This window comes from Lepidochelys kempii, chromosome 5 (genome assembly GCF_965140265.1).
Source record: "Lepidochelys kempii isolate rLepKem1 chromosome 5, rLepKem1.hap2, whole genome shotgun sequence".
In the NCBI taxonomy this organism is placed as follows: domain Eukaryota; kingdom Metazoa; phylum Chordata; order Testudines; family Cheloniidae; genus Lepidochelys; species Lepidochelys kempii.
This window is the reverse complement of record NC_133260.1, coordinates 28,025,236-28,047,138: the sequence shown is the minus strand read 5'-3', so window position 1 is coordinate 28,047,138 and position 21,903 is coordinate 28,025,236. Positions and strand designations below refer to the sequence as shown.

Below are 21,903 nucleotides of genomic sequence, written 5' to 3'. Positions count from 1 at the left end.
AGTCTGTTACAAGGCTGCAAAAGTATTTTAAACAGCAGCAATCTGGTCTAGTGACTTGTTGGCAATGCTGACTTTTACCAATTGTGATTTTTGTTACGAGTCTGGGGACATTCGGTGTTTTTAAAGCCCTAGCTCCTGGAATGCAGTGAGAATTCCAGCTCCCAATTTAAAAAAAGAAAGAAAAAGCCTCCAGCCCTCATGGTTACAGAGGAGGGTGAACACGTGTTTCAAGTCTACCCAGTAAACAATGACCCCAGGAAGCACTTAACCCCCCCCCCTTATATATATAAAAAAACCTCACAATTTTAAGTCACATCTCGGGATTTTTGAATGCTGGGCTTTGCAATATTGTGAAAGACTCGGTGGGGGCGGGGAGCAGACAGCATACAAAGGTTTAGGAGCGAGCTAGGCGCTACGGAGAGGCCCCCAACTCTGCTGCTAAAGCTGTGGGGCCAGGGGACCCCCCACACCCCTGAAGGCGGCTGCCCCCATGGTGGACGTCATAAATCATACTAATGTGCAGGTGGTGAAGAGACACCCCCTGCCCTGGTGGGGAAAGGGGGCAGCGAATGGAGGGAAACGCCCCCTGGAGGGTGCCGAGGGAAAGCCCCCGAGCCGGGGCGGGGCGGGGCGATGGGTGGGTGGGTGTCCTGACGGCCTCCTCTCTCAAGGCGGGGGAGCCCAGGCCGGGACCTCGCTGAGCTCCGCCAGCTCCCCTCTGGCACGCCGGGGTCATTCCTTGGCGCCAGGCCCCGCCGAGCGCCCAGCTCCTCGCGCTCGCCGCCGCGCGTTCCCGCGCCCCCTCGCGACAGGCCGGTGGGGGCCGCGGGAGTCGTCGGCGTCGGCGGCTCGGTCTCCTCGCGAGAGAGGGCGAGGTTTCCGGTGTTGTGACTGCGGGGCCGTAAACATGGCGGTGAACCTCCGCGCCCGCTCGCTGAGGCACCTCCGCATCCGAGGTAAGGAGCCCGGCTAGGCCCGGCGGGAGGCGCCGCTGCTGCTGCTCCCCCGGCCCCATCACTCCCTCCCCGCCCAGGTTAACGGGCTCTCCGCTTCTCCCCCCCACACAGGTCGGAATGATAGCGGCGAGGAGAACGTCCCGCTTGATCTCAGCCGAGGTAAGCGAGGCCGGGGGGGCGCCCCGTGCCGGGGGGGGCTGGGCCCTGAGGAGGCCGGGCTGGGGCATCGCTGGTGTCCTAGGAGTCCAGCCCCACCCTTGCCCCATGGGAGGTGGGTGAAACCCCGCCTGTAAGGCGCGGCCAGGGGAGAGGGGCCTGGGCCGGGGGAGGCATGTCCAGTCCCTCCCCTGGGCGAGGGGCTTGGGTGCGTCCCGGGGGTCCGCCAAAGCCGTGGGCGGTGGCTGCTCTGTGGAAAGGAGGGGCCTTGCAGAGTGAGTGCGTCCCAGGTGAGAGCGGGGCTGCGGCTCGTCCGCTGCCCTGGGTGGTGCCGCTGGCGATTATGGGCTGTCGTCGGGGGCTAGACTTCTAGTCAGGGGATCAGTTTGTGCGTCGGTGTGTCACCAAACTGCAGGAGCGTAGGGATGCTATTTTCGGTCTTAGTCTGGACAGCTGTTGCAGTGAAGGGGTGAGATCTGGGGAGGGGGTATTGCTAGGTATGTAGAGCTCTCCTTCCCCACCTCCGTGTGTGTGCGTGCGTGTGCGGGGTGGGGGCGATGGGTTATTGGTAGACGTACGTTTACATCTAATGTACGTTTACGTCCTCTGGAGTTGTTTTTGAGAGACTCTTCTTCAGGGTCATTATTTGCTGGCTGCAGATGGGGCTGTTTACACCTTTTGGGGTTTGGACAGTTCTATTAATTTAGCCAGTACTCTAAACTCCAGTTGCCTTTCCAGAGGCTCCCCTGTTACTCCCTCCAGCCCAAATCTCACCCTAAATCAACGTGCAGCTCCACCTCATTTTGGCAGTGTTGTGTATCAGATCGTGCTTGGAATTGCTTCAGCATTTTCTGATGAATGAATTTTTCGGTGTGATAGATCCTATAGCCATCTCTTCCCATATGTACCTGGTTTGTAGGATCAGTTGTGGTGCTTAAGACTAGGGCTGTCAATTAGAGTTCACTCAAGTGATGAATGAAAAACAAACAAACTAGATTAAAAGAATTAATCATCATTAATCACAGTTTTAATCGCACCGTTAAACAATAATAGAATACCAATTTAAATTTATTATAAATATTTTGGGATTTTTTTACATTTTCAAATATGATGATATCAGTTACAACACAGAACACAAAGTGAACTGTGCTTATTTAGAAAAGGAGTACTTGTGGCACCTTAGAGACTAACCAATTTATTTGAGCATGAGCTTTCGTGAGCTACAGCTCACTTCATCGGATGCATGCCGTGGAAACTGCAGCAGACATTATATACACACAGAGACCATGAAACAATACCTCCTCCCACCCCACTGTTCTGCTGGTAATAGCTTATCTAAAGTGATCAAGTTGGGCCATTTCCAGCACAAATCCAGGTATGGGGGTGAGGGAGTGAGAGAACCTGGATTTGTGCAGGAAATGGCCCACCTTGATTATCATACACATTGTGAAGAGAGTGGTCACTTTGGATGGGCTATTACCAGCAGGAGAGTGAGTTTGGGGAGAGGGGGGGCGGAGGGTGAGAAAACCTGGATTTGTGCTGGAAATGGCCCAACTTGATGATCACTTTAGATAAGCTATTACCAGCAGGACAGTGGGGTGGGAGGAGGTATTGTTTCATGGTCTCTGTGTGTATATAATGTCTTCTGCAGCTTCCATGGTATGCATCTGATGAAGTGAGCTGTAGCTTACGAAAGCTCATGCTCAAATAAATTGGTTAGTCTCTAAGGTGCCACAAGTACTCCTTTTCTTTTTGCGAATACAGACTAACATGGCTGTTACTCTGAAACCTGTGCTTATTTAATATTTTTATTACAAATATTTGCAATGTAAAAATAAGAGATAGTATTTTTCAGTTTATCTCAGAAGTATTGTAGTTCAATCTCTTTATCATGAAAATGCAATTTACAAATAGTTTTTTTTTACATAACTACTCAAAAACAAAACAATATAAAAATTTGGAGCCTACAAGTCCACTCAGTCCTGCTACTTGTTCAGCCAATTGCTAAGACAGACAAGTTCATGTACATTTATGGGAGATAATGTTGCCAGCTTTTTATTTACATCATCACCTGAAAGTGAGAACAGGTGTTCTCTTGGCACTGTTGTAGCTGGCGTTGCAAGGTAATTATATGCCAGTTATGCTAAACGTTTTTATGCCCTTTGGTGCAATCTTCAAGTAGAAGCATGATCTTTTTTTTCTTTTTTAAAATGCAAATATTTGTAATAAAAAATAATAATTGGGGCTGTCAACTGCAGTTTTGCATGTGAATAACTCAGAACACATTAACATGTTCTTTTAACCAGCATTAATCACCCACCAGGGTGCGGTGCTCAAGGGGTGCTGCTGTGTGCCTCCGGGGCATGAGTGCCCCTCCTCCTGCTGCCTTGCTCCACTGCTGCTCCTACCTCCTTCCCCCCCCCCCCCCCCCGCCCCATAGAGCCATCCCTGGGCAAGCTGCTCCAGACCCGGAGCCTGCTTTCTGTGTGCTGCGCTGAGCTGGGGTCGGGGAGCAGGGGGAACCTGTCTGCTGCTGGCTCAGGAGTGAGTGCTGCAGATAGCAACTGCTGCTGATTGAAAAAGTGTTCAGGCTCCTGAATACTCTGCTTAAAGAGACAGTGCCCCCCAAAAATATACATACACACACACACTCCCCCTCCCCAACCAAAATATTTAAATAAATGGTGTTCTATTATTATTAAATGGTGCAATTAAAATTGTGATTAATCATGACAATATTTTTAATCTTGTGATTAATTGCAATTTTTTTTTATCGTTTGACAGCCCTACTTAAGACCTCTTTATTCTGGACTTCCTGTCACCATGTTATAGCTTAAGAAAGCACTTCATCTCGTAATTATTGTATGTGTTAGTTTGTTTCAAAGTTTGCTGACTGGCTCTCGTTAAACATACGTCCTTTTCTGTGGCAAAATATTACGGTACTATAAAGACACTTGCTACACATTAATACTCCTGAAGGCATTCTGTGCCAAAAAAAATAAAAATGTTGTTCCAAAACATTAAAAATTCTGCGCATGATATTTTTAAATTCTGCAAGTTTCTTCAAGTTTCAATTAACAAATGCAGAGGCTCCAGCATGGTATTGGGTAGCACAGGCCACTGGCTGCATGAAGATGGGAGATCACCCTGCAGCCTCCTCACCCCGTGCCCTGGACTCGGGTGAGGCTGCACCCGACCCTGAAACAGAACAAGGCCTGGACATATCCCAGAAACATGCTGGGGCCCTGCCCCTCTGTGCCAGGTGCACCACATGTGGGGCATGCAGGCTCAAACAGGCAGATTGCAAGTATGGAGGGGCTCAGTGTGGGGGATCCTGATGTGGCGTGAGAGGATTCTGTGGGACAATCTGTGTACAGGCAGCTCAGTGGGGGGTCTAGGTGTGCAGGGGATCTGGATGCACAGAGGATTGTTGTGGGTCGGGGTTCCAGATGCAGGGGCAATGGGACTCTGCAGGGCCTTCCAGGTGAAGTGGTTGGGGCTCAGTGGAGGGGTCTGGGTGCTGGGGGAGTGTGGGTCTGGGTGAAGCTAATTGGGGGTCAGTGGTGTGGGGGCTCAGGGGGGTGCAGGGGCGTAGGACTCATCATGGTGAGGGTTTGAATGCAGGGTGGTCTGGGTTCAGGGGTTGGGATCCAGAGGCAGGGTTTCTGGGCGCAGGTGGCTCTAGATGGAGGGGTTGAGGATCAGTGGGGTAAGGTTTGGGTAGGAGAGCTAGGGAGGTTCTGGTTGTACGGGGGGAGGCTTGGTGAGGGTGTCTGGGAATGGGAGGTCTGGATATAGGGGGGTTGGGCGGATGGGGGGGCAGCTCCCTGTACAGCGACCCCTCCCCCCTACCCGTAACTGAGGAGTGATGGGGGCGGGAAACAGGGGAAGATGCTGAGCTTCCTGCAGCTGGGGGATGTTTCTGGGGGTGGGATAAGTCTTGCAGGGGAAGAGGAAGTCTCATCCTCTCCTGCCTCCAGCGCAGCTGGAACTAGCAGCTGGTCCTGGCTCAGGGTAGGAGCTGGGACTCGCAGCTGGTCCTGTCTCAGGGTAGGAGCCACTGGGTGGGGCATCCCCAGCCCTGCTGTTATTTAGCTCTCTGCTGGCTGCTCCGGGTGCCTGAAACGATGTTCCTGGGCAGCTAGGGAGTGGTGTCTGACTGCTCTTGCAGGTTTCTGGCAAGGAAGCACAGGGAAGTCATTTTTGTGCAGGGAAGCAAAGAAATCTGCGGGGGACATAAATTCTGCGCACATGTAGTGGCTCAGAATTCCCTCAGGAGTAACATTAATCAGCCATGTGTTAGGCAAATACAAAACCACTGCCTAGCTAACATGATTGTTGAGGACGAACGTATACGTTTAACTATTTTTGGGGGTTTTTCTCTGACTCTGTTGGAAAACAAATTGCCCTGCTGGCAGCATTGATATTTCCCCCGAAGTTTAAAGGCAAAAACGTTCTTATCTAAAGTTCTTGATTTGTGGAAGAGAATGAGGGTTGCATTTTGTATATAAACCTGGTTGTGCTGAGCTGATGCCTGTAATATAAGTGTTTTGCTTCAGAAGATCTTAATGTTAATGCTGTGACTAGATGCGTGTTCACAAGGAGGTAGGGTGATGGGGAAGTGATGGAAGCTGAGTGTCAAAATAGTCTGCGCACTATAAGGAAATAGGATACTGGTTAGAAAAATATTTCAGGAATTATAGCAACAGCTATAAGGTTTTCCATTTCATGTGTAATTGTATTAGAGAAACAGTAGCTCCAGGTTTACAGAGTAATTAAAAAAAAAAAGGTTTCAGAGTAACAGCCGTGTTAGTCTGTATTCGCAAAAAGAAAAGGAGGACTTGTGGCACCTTAGAGACTAACCAATTTATTAGAGCATAAGCTTTCGTGAGCTACAGCTCACTTCTTCAGATGCATATCGTGGAAACTGCAGCAGGCTTTATATTTATATAGGCTCTGTTTCATATTCTCTGTGTATATATAAAGCCTGCTGCAGTTTCCACGATATGCATCTGAAGAAGTGAGCTGTAGCTCACGAAAGCTTATGCTCTAATAAATTGGTTAGTCTCTAAGGTGCCACAAGTCCTCCTTTTTTTTTAAAAAAAAAAGGGTACTTTTTGGTATGAGCCCTGTTTTGAGAAGTTATTAATAAGCAATTCTACTTACCTATAGGCTGGAACTTGACATACCATGTCTCAGGCCATACATAATTTATTTACAAAATAAAATGTCACCAAGATCAATTATTTTTTTTAGTTCTGGAAAAACAAAGTTTCTGATACTTTTTTGCACCTGTCTAATAAAAATAAAAAATTAAAAAGAGAGGTTTTGTGGTATATTGTTTTAACACTGGTTACCACAAATATAATGTAGATTGTTGCTAATGTGGTGGTCTTTAAAACTGAAGTGGGTGAGTTCTATAAACAAAATGAACCACTAAGTTCCCAGTGCTGCAAACACATTAATGATTGGTACTGCTGAAGTCAGTGGGGCTACTTGTGCATAAAGTAAAACACTTGCATGTTTGCTTCATATGGAGAGTAACTCCTTTTGACTTTGTACATTCAGGTTTCACATGTTGTACATGTACTTAATAGAGAGAGCATACAAAATCTAATTGATTTCAGTAGAACTGTACATTAGATCTTATCACCTCTGTTAATCCTTGTATAAATTTTGTTTGAAATGCATTACAAAAAAAACAATATAAAGTTGCCATTGGCTGAGGATGTTGTGAAACAACCTGGCAAAAAGTTAATATAGCATATCCAGGGGAACTTAGTAATAGCATTTTAACTGATTCATTCGTATTGACTAGTAAGACTCAGAGACATGATCCAAGTCAGGTAGCAATCCTATTTGGCAATGAGCTGAGGCCACCACTTCCCATTCTGGGCCATTGGAACAGTGAGGCATTCTGGCTGTGTGTGCAACTGAATGTCTGATATTAATAGAATGGGGGAAAATGCCTTGTGCTTTGACAATTTTTACTTCTGTAGGTGTTTCAGTTCTATGATTGCAGCTTCGTGTGGGACCACTGTGAAAACCATTCTGTGTTCCTTGTCAAAGATGTTTTCTTGCACTAAAAATTCAACCGTATTTGACTCTTCTGTAGGTCCTTCATAGAGTCATAGAAATGTAGGGCTGGAAGGAACCTTGAAAGGTTATCTAGTCCAGCCCATGAGGCAGGACCAAGTGTATCTAGACCGTCCTGACAGGTGTTTGCCTAACCTGTTCTTAAACTTTCAATGATGGGAATTCCACAACCTCCCTTGGAAGCTTATTCCCAGTGATTAAATATCCTTATAGCTAGAAAGTTTTTCCTAATATCTACCCTGAATCTTCCTTCCTCTAAACTAAGCTGATCAATTCTTGTCCTACCTTCAGAGGACATGGAGAACAGTTGATCACTACCCTCTTTATAACAGCCCTTAACATGTTTGAAGACTCTGACCAGGTGTCCCCTCGGTCTCCTTTTCTTAAAACTACAAATGCTTGATTTTTTTTTTTTTAAACCTGTCCTCATAGATTGGGTTTCTAAACCTTTTATCATATTTGTTGTTCTCCTCCGGACTCTCTCCAGTTTGTCCATATCTTTGCTAAAGTGAACACTGGGTACAGTACTCCAGCTGAGGCCTTACCCCAGTGCCAAATAGAGTGGGGAAAATTACCTCAGTGTCTTAGATGTGCAACTCCTGTTAATGCACTGCAGAATGATGACAGCCTTTTTTGCAACTGCATCACAGTGTTGGCTTACAATCAATTTGTGATACACTATAACCTCTAGATCTTTTTCAGCAGTATACTGTCTAGCCAGTTATTTCCGATTTTGTAGTAGTGCATTTTTTCCTTTTTAAGTGCAGTACTTTGCACTTATCTTATTGAATTTCATCTTTTGATTTCAGACCAGTTCTTCACTTTATCAAGGTCATTTTGAATTCTGATCCTGGGCCTTCAAAGTTTTTGCAGTCCCTCTCAATTTGGGGACATCTGCTGATTTTTGTAAGCATACTTTGCCCTCCATTGTCCTAGTCATTAATGGAAAAAAATATATAGTTCCAGACCTAAAGTGATCTCTCCGGGACCCCACTAGATATGTCCTCCCATTTGTACAGTGAACCATTGATAACTAATCCTTGAGTATGGTCGTTCAACCAGTTATGCAACTGCTTTATAGAAATTTCATCTAGACAACATTTCTCTAGTTTGCTAACGAGACTGTCATGTAGGACTGTGTCAGAGCACTACTAAAATCAAGATATCCTGTCTAGAAACTCCTACTCCCCTGTCCACTAGGTCAGTAACCTTGTCAAAGAAGGAAATTGGGTTGGTTTGGCATGATTTGTTCTTGACAAATCCATGCTGGCTATTCCTTACAATCATGTTGTCCTCTAGGTGCTTACAAACGGATTGTTTGATACCCTGACAGACCCTGGAACAAGTTATCAAAGTTAGTCTGTAGTTTCCCAGGTCATCTTTGTCACCTTTCTAAAAATAGGTACTATGTTTGCCCTTCTCTAGTCATCTGGGACCTCACCTATCTTCGGGAATATAATCTGTAATGATTCCGATATTGCTGCGGTTAGTTTAAGTACCCTAGGATGAATTTAATCAGGCCCTGCTGACTTGGATACATCTACCTTATTTAAATATTCTTTAACCTGTAATTTTCTTGAGAACATGAGTATGATGTACGAAAAGTGCTGACTCCGTGGATGCTCTGGGGTTGGAGCACCCATGGGGGAAAAATGGTGGGTGCTCAGCACCCACTGGCAGCCCCCATCAGCTCCCACCCTACCTCCCCAGTGTTTGCCGCCCACCAGCAGGCCCCACTAATCTGCGCCTCCCTCCTGCCACACACAATCAGCTGTTTCATGGCATGCAGGAGGCTTTGGGAGGGAGGGGGAAAAGCTAGGGTGTGGCGTGCTGGGGGAGGGATGGAATGGGGCGGGAAGAGGCGGGGCAGGCCTTGGAGGAAGGGGTGCAGTGGGGGAGGGGGCGGGACCTGGGGCAGAGACGGGGGTTAAATACCCCCCGGCACATTGGGAAGTTGGCACCTGTGTGATGTACCATGCAACACCACCTCCCTTTTTCCCCTTGCCTTACCTTTGTGAACAAGGTATATCCCTCTATACCAATAATTCCAGACATGAGATTTAACCCACCAAGTCTCAATGGTGTCATAATTCATAATTTAGCGTATGTACTAATACTTCCAGTTCTTCCATACTGCTTGCATTTGTATATAGACATCAAAGAAATTGAGCAGACTTTCCCCACCATTTTCACTCTTATTCCTGTAACTGTGTATTGTAATTTTCCATTCCCTCCAACCCCCAACATCTAGCCTTCTGTAAAGGTTACCTTATTTAAAAAAATATATACCTGCCTGTGGGCTTTTGACCCTACCTCCTTTTTACTTAGGCCTGGCCTACACTAGGAAATCAGGTCAGTAGAACTATGTCACTCAGAGGTGTGAAAATTTCACACGCTGAGTGAAGCAGTTAAACCGTCTTAACCCATAGAGTAGCTTTTCATGGAGAAGGATTACCTATGCCAATGAGAGAACCTCTCCCATCATTGTAGCTAGTGCCTTCACTGAAGCACTGCTGTGGTGCAGCTGTGCTGCTGCAGCATTTTGTGTAGACAAGCCCATAGTTTAAAGCCCTCCTTGCTAGATTGGCAAGTTGGTGACCAAAGATGCTCTTCCACTTTGTCAGGTGGACTCCATCTCTTCCCAGCAGTCCTCTTCCCTGGAACAACATCCTATGGTCAAGGAAGCCAGAGCCCTCCCATCAACACCATCTGCGTAACCAGGCATTCATCTCTAGGATGTATGTGTCCCGGCAGGGGCCCTTACCTTCGTCCAGGAGGATGGCTGAGAATACCGCCTGCACCCCTGACTCCTTCATCTTCGCTTCCAGAGCCTTGGAGTCACTGCAGATCTGCTCAGAATTATACCTGTCGGTATCATTAATGCCCACATGGATGAGCAGTGTGGGGTAGTGGTCAGTGGTACAGCTGAGCCTCTGCAACCTTCCTGTGATGTCTTAAATGCAGATTCTATGCAGGCAGGACCCTGGGCCATCAGATTTGCAGATGGATGTCTCTGTCCTCCTCAGAAGCGAGTCCCTGGTCAGCATTACCCTATATCTGCTCTTAGGTGTGGTTGCTGTGAGTCTCCCAGCCTTAGGGGCAGGTGGCTCCTCTTCCTCACCCATTAGGGTCTGATCCTCTCCTCCTGTTGCCGGTACAGCATACTAGTTCTTGACTTGGATGGGGTGTTGGGTGAGGGATGGAACACTATCTACTGTCCGAGATGACCAGCTGCCAGTCAACCCCCCCAGTAGAGCAGCTAGTTCTCCTTCCTTCTCTGATGCTGCTATAGTCTTCTTTAATTGGCTAGCATCCACCAACCTAGGCATTTCTGTATTCATTCCACTGATGTAGCTCCCAGATGTGACATAGATGACCCACTTCCTCCTCTAGCCCTCATACCTGCTTCCTGAGTAACTCTACCAACAGACATCTCTCATGCTGGGTGGTTCCCCTTGCCTGATTTTTCTTGGCAGGGACATGCAGCTGCATTCCCTGCAAGTCAAGACTAGGACCTGGGTAGAAGCCTCCAGGGTCAGGCTGCCTTGTTTGGCTAGGACCCCCACATGTGCAGGCTGAGGAAGAGTTAGCAGTGGTGCTGATGATACACAATTTTCCTCCCAGTGTGAGTTCTTCCTTGTAGAGTACCTGCAAGTTAAGGGGGAGGAGAGAAATCCTTGCCTTACTCAGCTGGCTAACTCCTTTAGGAGTTACAGATAAAAAGACCTGAGGCATGGTCACTGGTGGTCTGGGTCAGCTGACTTGGGCTTGCAGGGCTTGGGGGCCGAAAAATTGCTATGTAGATGTCTGGGCTCAGACTGGAGCCTGAGCTCTGGGATCTTGCAAGAGTAGAGCGTTCCTGGAGCTCCTGCTCCAGTCTGAAGCCTGCACATCTACACTGATTTTTTTTTTTTTTTTAAGCTGACCTGGGCCAGCCACAGCCATGCCGTGGGTTTTTCATCCTTGTGTAAACATAGCTTTTGTCTCCCAGCTGCTTTCATCTTACCAGCCACTAAGGATACATCTATACAATTTTATAATCTGGAGCAGCAAGTCTAAGGGCTTGTCTACACTTACAGCTCAGCAGCAGCACCGATGGGAGAACTTCTCCTGATAACATAGGTACTCCACCTCCCCGAGAGGCAGTAGCTATGTCAACGAGAGAAGCCTCCTGTCTATGCTGGGGTTAGGTTGGTTATCTGTGTTGCTCAGGGGTGTGGACTTTCCACACTCCCGAGAGACATAGTTGTACCAAAGTTTGTAGTGTAGACCAGGGCTGAGCCTGGGTCTGCAGACTCAGGATCACCTTATGGTTTAACAGCTGTGTAAATAGTGCAGCTCAGGCTCTGAAGCCCTCCCCCATCCCCAGGCATCAGAGCCCAAGTTCCAGCTTGAGCCACAGCATCTGCACAGCTGTTTTTAGTGTCATAGTGTTATCCTAAGTCTGTAGACCAGGGCTATGAGGCTTGCTGCTGTGGGTTTTAAAATGCAGTGTAGCTATATCCTGGGAGCCTGAATGCTGCTTTTTTTATTTTTATTTTTTTTAAAGCCTGGGTCCCACCCTCAGCTGGAATGGGTGACTTGCCCCCTCTAACTCAGCCGCCTTCAATTACTGACCTGTTCAGAAAATCTGCACTATTTTCACTTCAGAGCCATGCTATAAATCAGGTGCTAATTCATCTGAAAGGCCATGTGTACTGCTACTGCAGCTCCAGCACCATAGCATATATACTTATAACCAATGGAAGGAGTTTTTCTGTCAATGTAGTTAATCCACCTCTCTGAGAGGTGGTAGCTAAATTAACTGAAGAATTCATCTGTTGAACTCACCCATCATGAGCTCTGTAGTTAGGTCGATCTGTACAATGGCTAGGTCGACCTAACTATAGAGCTCATGATGTGAAATTTTTCACAGCTCTGAGCAAGGTAGCTAGGTAGATCTAATTTTTAAGTTTAGAGCAGCTCTAATTGCTGGGCACCTTACCCACAATTAGACAGTCACCAACTAAGCTTTGATTTCAAAGTCAGTAAATTAGCCCAGAGTCCTACCAAACATGATGGCAAGTTCCAAGCACAGAAGTGTGATCCTTTTTGTCCCCCAAACTTAATAGCGATAAGACAGAAGATACATCAGCTGGCTCACTACCTTAAGGCTTGTACACACTAACACTTATGTCGACATAATTTACGTCACTCAGGGGTGTGAAAAAGCCACCTTTTTTGTGGTGTAAGTTACACCAACCTAAGACCTGGTGCATACAGCGTTATGTCAGCCGGAGAGCTTCTCCCAATGACATAGCTACCACGGCTCACAGAGATGGATTTGTTATGCAGATGGGAGAGCTCTCTCCCATCGGCATAGCGCGTCTACACTACCAGCGGCGCAGCTCCACTGATGCAGTTGTGCAGCTGCATTGATTCTCGTGTAGACTAGCCCTTAGTATCACCAACCATGTGTCTTCATCTGGGAAAACTACTGCTTTTGTACACACTAAGTCTAGCATGTATTTTCCCCCAGCCTACTAAAAGGAAAACTAAGGCATAGAGAGGCTAAATCAACAAGGACGTCCCAGAAAGATGTTAGCACAGCTGGTTATAGCACTCCGAACTCCTAATCTCATGACCCACTAAACAATGCATTAGTATATACATAATGATATTTTCAATCAGAAATAAGTTTTTTTTAAAAATATATTTTTGGTTCACTCTTTTATTTTGAAGGATGCATCTGTATTTGCTACAAGAGATATTTAAATTATTTAAAATATTTGTTGTGATCTTTTTTTTAAAAAAACACTTTTTATCATTGAGAGAGCTAAATATTTTTTTAAAAATCTGTTGAAATAACCTGAAATATCTGATTTCTTTTTCTTAATCATTATCCATTTCTATTTCCAAGGGGTCTCCTTATTTATTATACGTTTAATCAGTAACAACCTGTTTAGAACAAGTTTTAACATACAATTATTTGGCTAAAATGGCTCTCAAACATATGGTTAAAAACATGGCAGTTAACTGTGCTTTGCCTCTGCAAGAGGCCTAGACTGGCACCTGGTTGTCTTTGAGTGAGTAACTTTGAACCAGTGTTCATAAAGCAGGCAGGGCACCCAACCATGTCTGTCATCACTTTGGCTGGTCTTCCTTCCTCCCAGCTATCTGTGTGGTAAGACATTCTAGAGTGCGTGGCTTCACGTGAAGCTGGTGTAGCTTTTCTGGGCATATCCTCCGGGCACTGTCCCTTGCTGAGACCAAGAGCTGCTCAGCATTCCCAAAATGCAAGAAATTTTCTTTTATTATGGTTTTACACTGCCTAATGCAATATGGTTCCAATCTGACTGGGGCTCTTGAGAGCTACTTCACAACAAATAATAAGTCACAGTAATGCACTTTATGATCAGGATTTTTACCCAACTCCTCCCAAAGTCCCCACATGGTGTAAATAAAAAAAAACCCTCTTTGGATTTTGGCTTATGTTAACAAAGAACATAAAGTTTACATCCAGCCAGGGGCTTGGTTGGTCCTATGTTCCCTACGTCAGGAATGCTCATCCTAGCTCCTCTCCTCTTATATCTGGATGCAGTAATGAGCCACCTTCCTCAGTGAAAAAAGAAAAGGAGTACTTGTGGCACCTTAGAGACTAACCACAAGTACTCCTTTTCTTTTTGCGAATACAGACTAACACGGCTGTTACTCTGAAATCTTCCTCAGTGAGTTTACCTTAGTCCTCTTAACCTCTTTCCTGGTAAAATTAACACTTGCCAGAGGTTTTGAGTGTTTTAAGGGGGAAAATTATCAGTTACACACTGATACAAACATGTTTACACAGCAACATGGATGCTGGGATGGTAGAAAAGCTGCAGTGTAGATGCAAGTTCGTGTTTACTTGTAACTAGTTAAGGTGAACATGCGTCTATCTGGTTACAAAATCAAAGTTAAAAGTTGGAGAGTGGACAGGACCTAAAGTAAACAGGCTTTGGCTATTTGTGCTACACTGCTTACTCAGAATGGTGCAAGTCAGGGCTAATGGGCCTGAGTCATCACTAATGTTACATTCCCTATGCATTCAACTTGAAGGAACTAATAGGGTGAGGCATACTATGTTAATTAGTCTGCATACCCCCTGAAAGAGTTCAGGGTGACCTGTTACTTGTTCTTCGCCAGAAACAGAGGAGAAACTGATGTTGACCTCAACCATAGTTTTGTACTTCAGCATAAAATGATTGTATTGACTTGTAGACTTCAGGGGGCTTCCTGGCCACTGCCAACTCCACCCTGTCAGAGCTCATTCTTGAACCCTGGTGGCCTCCAGGCAGAAGAAACCGCTAGAATGTGAGAAGGGGTCTGAGAATTCAAGAATCCTTTTGTAATAGTTTATGATAGCATTTTGTGAGTTACATGGAACCCTGATTGGAAAGGGAGGTCACTATTAAATGCTGACCCCATTCAGATGACTATAAAAGTCAATAGGGATTAAATTCCAAACTAGGTAGCTGATCTATATGTAGAATAGCGCCTACATTGAAATTGGAGATAATGGTTGGAACACCCAAATCAAGCCCATAGATTTTTAAGGCCAGAAGGGATTGTTGTGGTCATCTAGTCTTACCCTCCTGTATAACAAAAATCATAGGACTTCCATGAATTTTAATTCTTGCTTCAAATCCAATAGCTGCATTGTATGATCTGCAATGTGGTCAGCTTGTGGGAGTTCTTTTTTAACATTCAGGGTAAAACCACATTGAAATTTTGCATGTTTTACAAGAGATGCCAAAGTAAATTGCAGAAGAAGCCTAAAACCAAGGCACTTCCTACCATCCTCCAGGCTTATCCATTAGAATTATTAATAGGCTGCTGTAACCTATACCTTAGTTACATCAAGATTAGACTGTAACAAGGCACTCTGCTTGGAGCTATACCTAAATCTACCTGGAATGGAAACTGAGTTTGTTGGGAGAATGTGGCAGCTCTCTTACGACGTGATGTATTTCACTTGGCAACACATGACACCTGTGCTCTGTGATCTGCATTGGCTGCTTCTTAAGCTATGTCTACACTTGCAGAGTTTTTGCACTGTCAGTTTCAACAATGATGATGAATCGGTGAAAGAAGAGCGCTGGTTTGTGTACTCACTTACTTCCACAGGCATCAGAGAGTGTTTACATTTGCAGCACTTTCATCGCTTATGATAGCAGCGCACTGAGGGCAGCTATTCCACAGTGCAGCTCTCTCCATTTTGAGGATAGGTGTTGTGGGAAGGGGGGCGGTGATTGTGGAGTATCCTGGGGTCCTGCACAGCTGCCTCCTCTCTCTAAACACTGATCAGCTCCAGTAGCTCAGCATTGTTCCAAGCAGAGGATCCTTTGCTTCGAGGAGCAGGCATTGTCACCTGGCCAGATAAGTGAGCACTTGCAAAGAAAACCAGAAGGGGAGTTTCAAAGTTCCCAGGGCTTTACAGGGTGGGGGATGGGTGTCTGTTTACCGAGCAGCAGAGCTGCTGGCCAGAGTGGTCACCTAGGCACTGTGGGATAACCTGCAGAGACTAAAAGCTCTGTAAACGGGAAGAACGTGTCTTCACTTGCACATCGCCGCAAAAGCATCACCAGTAAGAGCTGTACGCCTCTTGTGGAGGTGTGTTTTTTTTTTTTTTTTGCAGTGAAACTTCTGAGTTTCACCGCAAAAAGTCATTGACAAGTATAGGTTTCAGAGTAGCAGCCGTGTTAGTCTGTATTCACAAAAAGAAAAGGAGTACTTGTGGCACCTTAGAGACTAACAAATTTATTTGAGCATAAGCTTTCGTGAGCTATAGCTCACTTCATCAGATGCATTCAGTGGAAAATACAGTGGGGAGATTTATATACATAGAGAACATGAAACAATGGGTGTTATCATACACACTGTAACCAGAGTGATCACTTAAGGTGAGCTATTACCAGCAGGAGAGCGGAGGGGAAGGGGGGGACCTTTTATAGTGATATTCTTTTACATAGAGACTGTCCAGTTAAAGTGAAACTATTTCCCCAGGTTTCTTCCCCACCCCCACTCGCTGCTACTCTGAAACCTATCTATAGTTAGGGAACAGAACTGATTATTTCTGGTCACTGTGTCCTTTAAGGTTTTTGAGCCAGTAGATCTCACCCTCGCACATTTACTTTTAATTCATAGATTGGAAGAGGAAAACAAGCTTTCCTACTGTTTCATTGGTTTCAACTCCCTATTGGTTTCTCGGCTCTGAATGAACTAGTAATTGAACTGAAGTAGTTGAGTAAATCACAATGAAGAAAATATTCTCTGCTCACCTGCAGAAGAGGCTACTGCTGTCAAAATGTGGGTTAGCACCCCAACAAACTCTTGTTCCAGGCTTTAGCCAGTGACTTCCACCAGTGCTTTGACTTTATTTAAAACTTGTCAGCAAATATGTACTGCATAATATTTTTTTATTTAAATGATTTTAATAGATTAAAATGTAAGCCTTAACATAAGTTGTCAATTTCAAATTTAATTGAATTAAAAAGTCCGATTTAAATTGAAAAATGGGGGTTTTTAAATTATTTTTTTAAAAAAAGCCTAGATTTTTATCTACCCTAGCCACAGCTGTAGTCAACAGTGGCACTAGAACCCCATTCTTATAAAAGAGGACATTTTCTTTGAGGAACCATCATCTTATAATTCTTCTCACCCTATTTACGTTTTGTAATGGCCTGAATTTGTTGTACTTTGGCTTTGAAGTATGCTCATCTCTTTCCTCAAGATTATGGGGAAGAAAAGAGCACAATGAATCACTCACAATCAACAGCCATTAGTGTAGTTTGGCTTTGATTTTCACATCTGGACAACTTCCTTATGTTCTGGTTTTGGGCGGAGCAGAAGCTGCTAACTCTAATCTGTGATGTGCTTTTAATTATCTCAGTGGTGCTTAGGGCCCAAGATCAACACTTGTTTATTGGTTATAAATAAAATTAAAGTGTATTTGAAGATGCTTCTATTTACCAACTCTCTTGCCCAGCTAATTCTTAATTCCCATGACCTCGCAAACTAGCTGTCTTCTATCTGCAACATGAGACAACAAATAAGAACAAAGTGTCTGTGGGAGCTCTTACTTCTTTTCCTGCGTGTAAAACAATTTAAGAAAATGGGCATAGACGTGACTACTGGAAACCCTTTCTCCCCTTTCTCTTTGCCTTCCTCACAGTCAATTCTCACCCCAATACATATAGTTAAAAGTGAAACAAGCAAACAAAAATCAGTAAAACAACCTAGGCTTTCTTCATCACAGACTCTTCTAAATTGCAGAAAACATATGACAGGTTTCAGAGTAACAGCTGTGTTAGTCTGTATTCGCAAAAAGAAAAGGAGTACTTGTGGCACCTTAGAGACTAGTGTGTGTGTGGGGGGGCGGGGGGGTGAGAAAACCTGGATTTGTGCTGGAAATGGCCCAACTTGATTATCATACACATTGTAAGGAGAGTGATCACTTTAAATAAGCTATTACCAGCAGGAGAGTGGGGTGGGGGAAGGTATTTTTTCATGCTTTGTGTGTATAAAAAGATCTTCTACACTTTCCACAGTATGCATCCGATGAAGTGAGCTGTAGCTCACGAAAGCTTATGCTCAAATAAATTGGTTAGTCTCTAAGGTGCCACAAGTACTCCTTTTCTTTTTGAGAAAACATATGCATGCACATTCATACAGTCTCTCCATGCACTGACTACATGCAAAGATACCCCAAAATTAATATTTGGGGAGAATGGAAAACAAAGGGAATTACAGCATTTCCCATAATAACTTGTCTACGTTATACATCTTGTATGGTCTTATTGTAGACCTATAACAGTATAAAATATATTAATCTACACATTTAAAGGGAAACATGAACCAAAATACATGGACAGCAAGACTGAATTAACATTAAAGGGACACTCTCAACTTAAAAATGCTGAAAAGTATGCTATTTTACTTAGCTTATATCTGTGTAACTAAACTGTGGTCACACTGTTTGCATTTGCAGCAGTACAAGACAGGTTACATTTCAATCCATGTGTCCATACAGCACTGTGCTGCATCAGTTGCAGTGCCCTGCAGTATGGGTAAGTATTGCATTTGCTGCTTCTTCGCTCATGACAATTCTAGATAACTTTTATGGTAGATGGTGAGATCTTCAGGAAGCTGGCAGAATTGTGTCCCAGAGGTCACTTGGTGGACTGGCATCCACACCATTTCCAGCATGCTGTCTGGAGGAGGCACAGAGGAATGTTGTGTGCTTGTCCACTATTGTGCTTTGAAAAATAAATCCTATTATAGAAGAGCACCTGCTGCAAGGCATCAGTGGCAACAGCACAGAGGTGGTGAGAGTTGTTAGAATTCCTTGTGGAGTCACAGATGGCACCACATGGATGTTTTTCTGTGATATATGTATTTGTTGGAGAACCTCTCCTGGGCCATGCCAGCAAATGTGGAGTGGTGGGACTGGATAGTTTTGCAGACTTCGGATGACTAGAAGTAGCATCAGGCCTTTAGGATGAGGAAAGTGCTTTCCTGGAGTCCTGGGCTGAGCAACCCCAGAATACTCAGATGAATGCGCCCCTCAGCGTGGAGAGGTTAGTGGCAACTACCCTTTGGAACTCTGCAGTTGCCACTGGTGACTGGGGGCAAGTTCATCACTGGGAAATCCACAGTTTGATTTATGAAGATATGGTAAAAATTTTCAGTATGCGCTGCTGCATCATGTGATCATGGAAGGAAGCATGGAGGAGATGACTGTTGGAAATTAAAATTAGGGTTTCCTAGTTGTGCTGGGGCTATTGAAATGACCTATGTGCTAAATTCGTGGTATTGTCCCATGCCAAAGCCTCAGTTTATCAGGTAAAAGGGGTGCTTCGTTATAATTCTTCTGTTCTTGGTGGATCACAGTCACAGGTTTGCCAAGATTAATGTTGCTTGGTCAGGAAAAGTCCATGATGCCAAGATATTCAACTGTTTGCAAGATTGCAACAGGGAACTTTTTTTGCCCAGTAGTACTTTAGACATTAATGGGGTGCATGGATCAACTCTGCTGGGTAATCCGGGCTACTCTCTGCTTTCCTTATTTATGAAACCATATACTAGAAGTCTTAATGGGAGTAAGAACTATTTAACTACAAATAGCTTTAGTTTTGTATATGGAGAGCCCATTTGATAGGTTGAAAGGCAAGTGAAGATGTTTCTCCTAGCTTGATGGTAGAAATATCTCCACTGTATTATCTCTGCATATTGTGTTTTGCCCAACACTTATGAGCTCGAAGGGGAAGTTATTACTTGTGGCTATCTGTGACTTTGAGCAGCATATAGGAGGAGAACCTATTGACAAGGTTGCTGATAGCAGGGGTGCTAGACCCTGGAATGCTCTATGCATGCACTTTGAGAATCCGGGCATAGATTCAGCTTAACTATGAAATTTACCTTGCTATTGTACAGTAACGTGAAATATATTGGGAAATGATTGCGTAGGAAGGAGTACTGCAGAGGAGGATATGAGAGTTGTAGTGGATCACAAATGAAATATGAGTCAACAATGTAATACTGTTGCAAAAAAGCAATACTCATTCTGGGATGTATTAACAGGAGTGTTGTAAGCAAGACACACAAAATGTAATTCTTCCACTCTATTCAGCACTGATAAGGCCTGAGCTGGAGTATTGTGTCCAGTTCTGGGCACTGCACTTAGAGAGAGATTTGGAGAAAGTCCAAGGAGAGCAACAAAAATGATGAAGCATCTTGAAAACATGGTGTAGGAGGAACGTGGTATGTGGTTTTTTGTTTTTTGTTAATGGGTTTGTTTAGTTTGGAGAAGAGAAGACTGAGGGGGATAAAGCAGTCTTCAGTACGTAAAAGGTGGTTATAAAGAGGAAGGTGATAAATTGCTCTCCTTAACCACTGAGGACAAGACAAGAAGTAATAGGCTTAAATTGCAGCAACAGAGATTTAAGTTAGACATTGGAAAAACTCCCTAACTGCAAATATAGACTAACACGGCTGTTACTCTGAAACCTAACTGTAAGGTTAGTTAGGTGCTGGAACAAATTACTTAGGGAGGTTTTGGAATTGCTATCATTGGATGTTTTTAAGAACAGGTTAAATAAACATCTGTCAGGGATGGTGTAGCTCGGGGGTTCTCACCCTTTTTCTTTCTGAGGCCCCCTGAATATGATATAAAAACTCATGGGCCCATCTGTGGCACAACAACTGTTTTTCTGCATATAAAAGCCAGTGCTGGTGTTAGGGGGTACCAAGTAGGGCAGTTCCCAGTGGGCCCTGCGAAGCTAAGCTTCTCAGGCTTGGACTTCATCCCTGGTTGACAGGGCTCAGGGTGGCGTGGGTTCAGCTTTCTGCCCTGAGCCCTAATGAGTCTAATTTCAGACCCCCTGAAATCTGCTTGCGGCCCCCTAGGGGGCCTCTGATGCCTGGTTGAGAACCACTGATATAATACATAGTCCTTCCCCGGTGGAGGGGACTGGACTAGATGACCTGTCAAGGGCCATTTCAGTCCTACGTTTCAATGATTCTATAATATTGCTAATATTTCATGATACAGTATGTATAACTTTGTGCTTTTGGCTAGATTTCAAATGTATTAATGAAACTGATTTTTTTTTAAGACTACTTTTTACTTTACTTTTTAACACTGATATGACTGTTTGCTTAATAAACCCTAGCTTTCATATTTTGAAAACAAATATAACTTTAATAATTAGCAAAAATATTAACAAGAAAAGGCAGAATCGGCCATTCATTCACCCATCATTACCAAAGTAGACAGAAGTGCAAAGATTCTAATTCTTAACTGTGTATGCATAGACATGTTACACAGTTGTGCATAGCATTTTTAAAAAGTTGTTTGCCTCTGCCCTGTGGTGTAGATCGGTGGATGGAGGCCCTTGTTCTGAGGGGAAGTGGGTGAAAGGGCGTCCCCAGCACTTTTTGTTCTCTGTTTGCTTCAGTGCAAGGTATTTGTCAGGAAATGACTATTCAGGAGGTGAGATGCAGTTTACTTTGGTATTTATACCCTCAAGCAACTTGGTGTTTCCTCATCAGTTCAGTTATCTGCTATTGCATCTTCCTGTCCTTCTCTCTTTGTTGCAGGAACTTTCAACAATTTTACTCCCTTTGTCTATCCTACTGGCTTTCTTGGCCTCTGGTATAGGTAAAATAACCATAGAATCATAGAATATCAGGGTTGGAAGGGACCCCAGAAGGTCATCTAGTCCAACCCCCTGCTCGAAGCAGGACCAATTCCCAGTTAAATCATCAATCACCATGTCTTCCTTTTTATTCCTCTTCTCCCCCCTCCCACTGCCCACCCCTTTCTTAGAGCTAGTCTACATTGGGCAATGCTAAAGCACTGCCGTGGCAGCACTTGAATGTGCCTTGTGTGGTTACGGCACTCCCACTGCAGCAGAGCAGGGGGTTGAGCAGTTGCAGTCGAGCAGTGAGCACCCCCCAGCATGTTGGAAAGTTAGAATCTGGGCTAAAACACACTTCATCAGATGCATGGAGTGAAAAATACAGTAAGCAGTGTATATATATTACAGCACAAGAAAAGACCTGTATTGCTTACTGTGTTTTTCACTCCATGCATCTGATGAGGTGGGTTTTAGCTCACAAGCTTATGCCCAAATAAATTTGTTAGTATCTAAGGTTCCACAAGAATGATTCCAGGTTT

General features: G+C 44.6%; 1 protein-coding gene across 6 annotated transcripts in view; it reads left to right on the top strand.

Moving 5' to 3' along the window:
- The first annotated feature begins 636 nt into the window (after window positions 1–636).
- The window catches only part of RICTOR (RPTOR independent companion of MTOR complex 2), a 189,001-nt gene continuing 167,734 nt past the window's right edge, over window positions 637–21,903 (top strand). For 3 of the 6 annotated variants that reach the window (XR_012158870.1, XM_073343824.1, XM_073343818.1), the window contains exons 1-2: window positions 637–956; window positions 1,068–1,115. Coding sequence is in view for 3 of the 6 variants with exons in the window: in XM_073343818.1 (XP_073199919.1) it covers window positions 908–956; window positions 1,068–1,115 (97 nt within the window). In the remaining 3 variants the exon portion in view is untranslated. Of the gene's footprint in view, window positions 957–1,067; window positions 1,116–21,903 lie in introns of those variants that run through there. The other 3 variants (XM_073343823.1, XM_073343819.1, XM_073343822.1) reach the window with 2 other exon arrangements.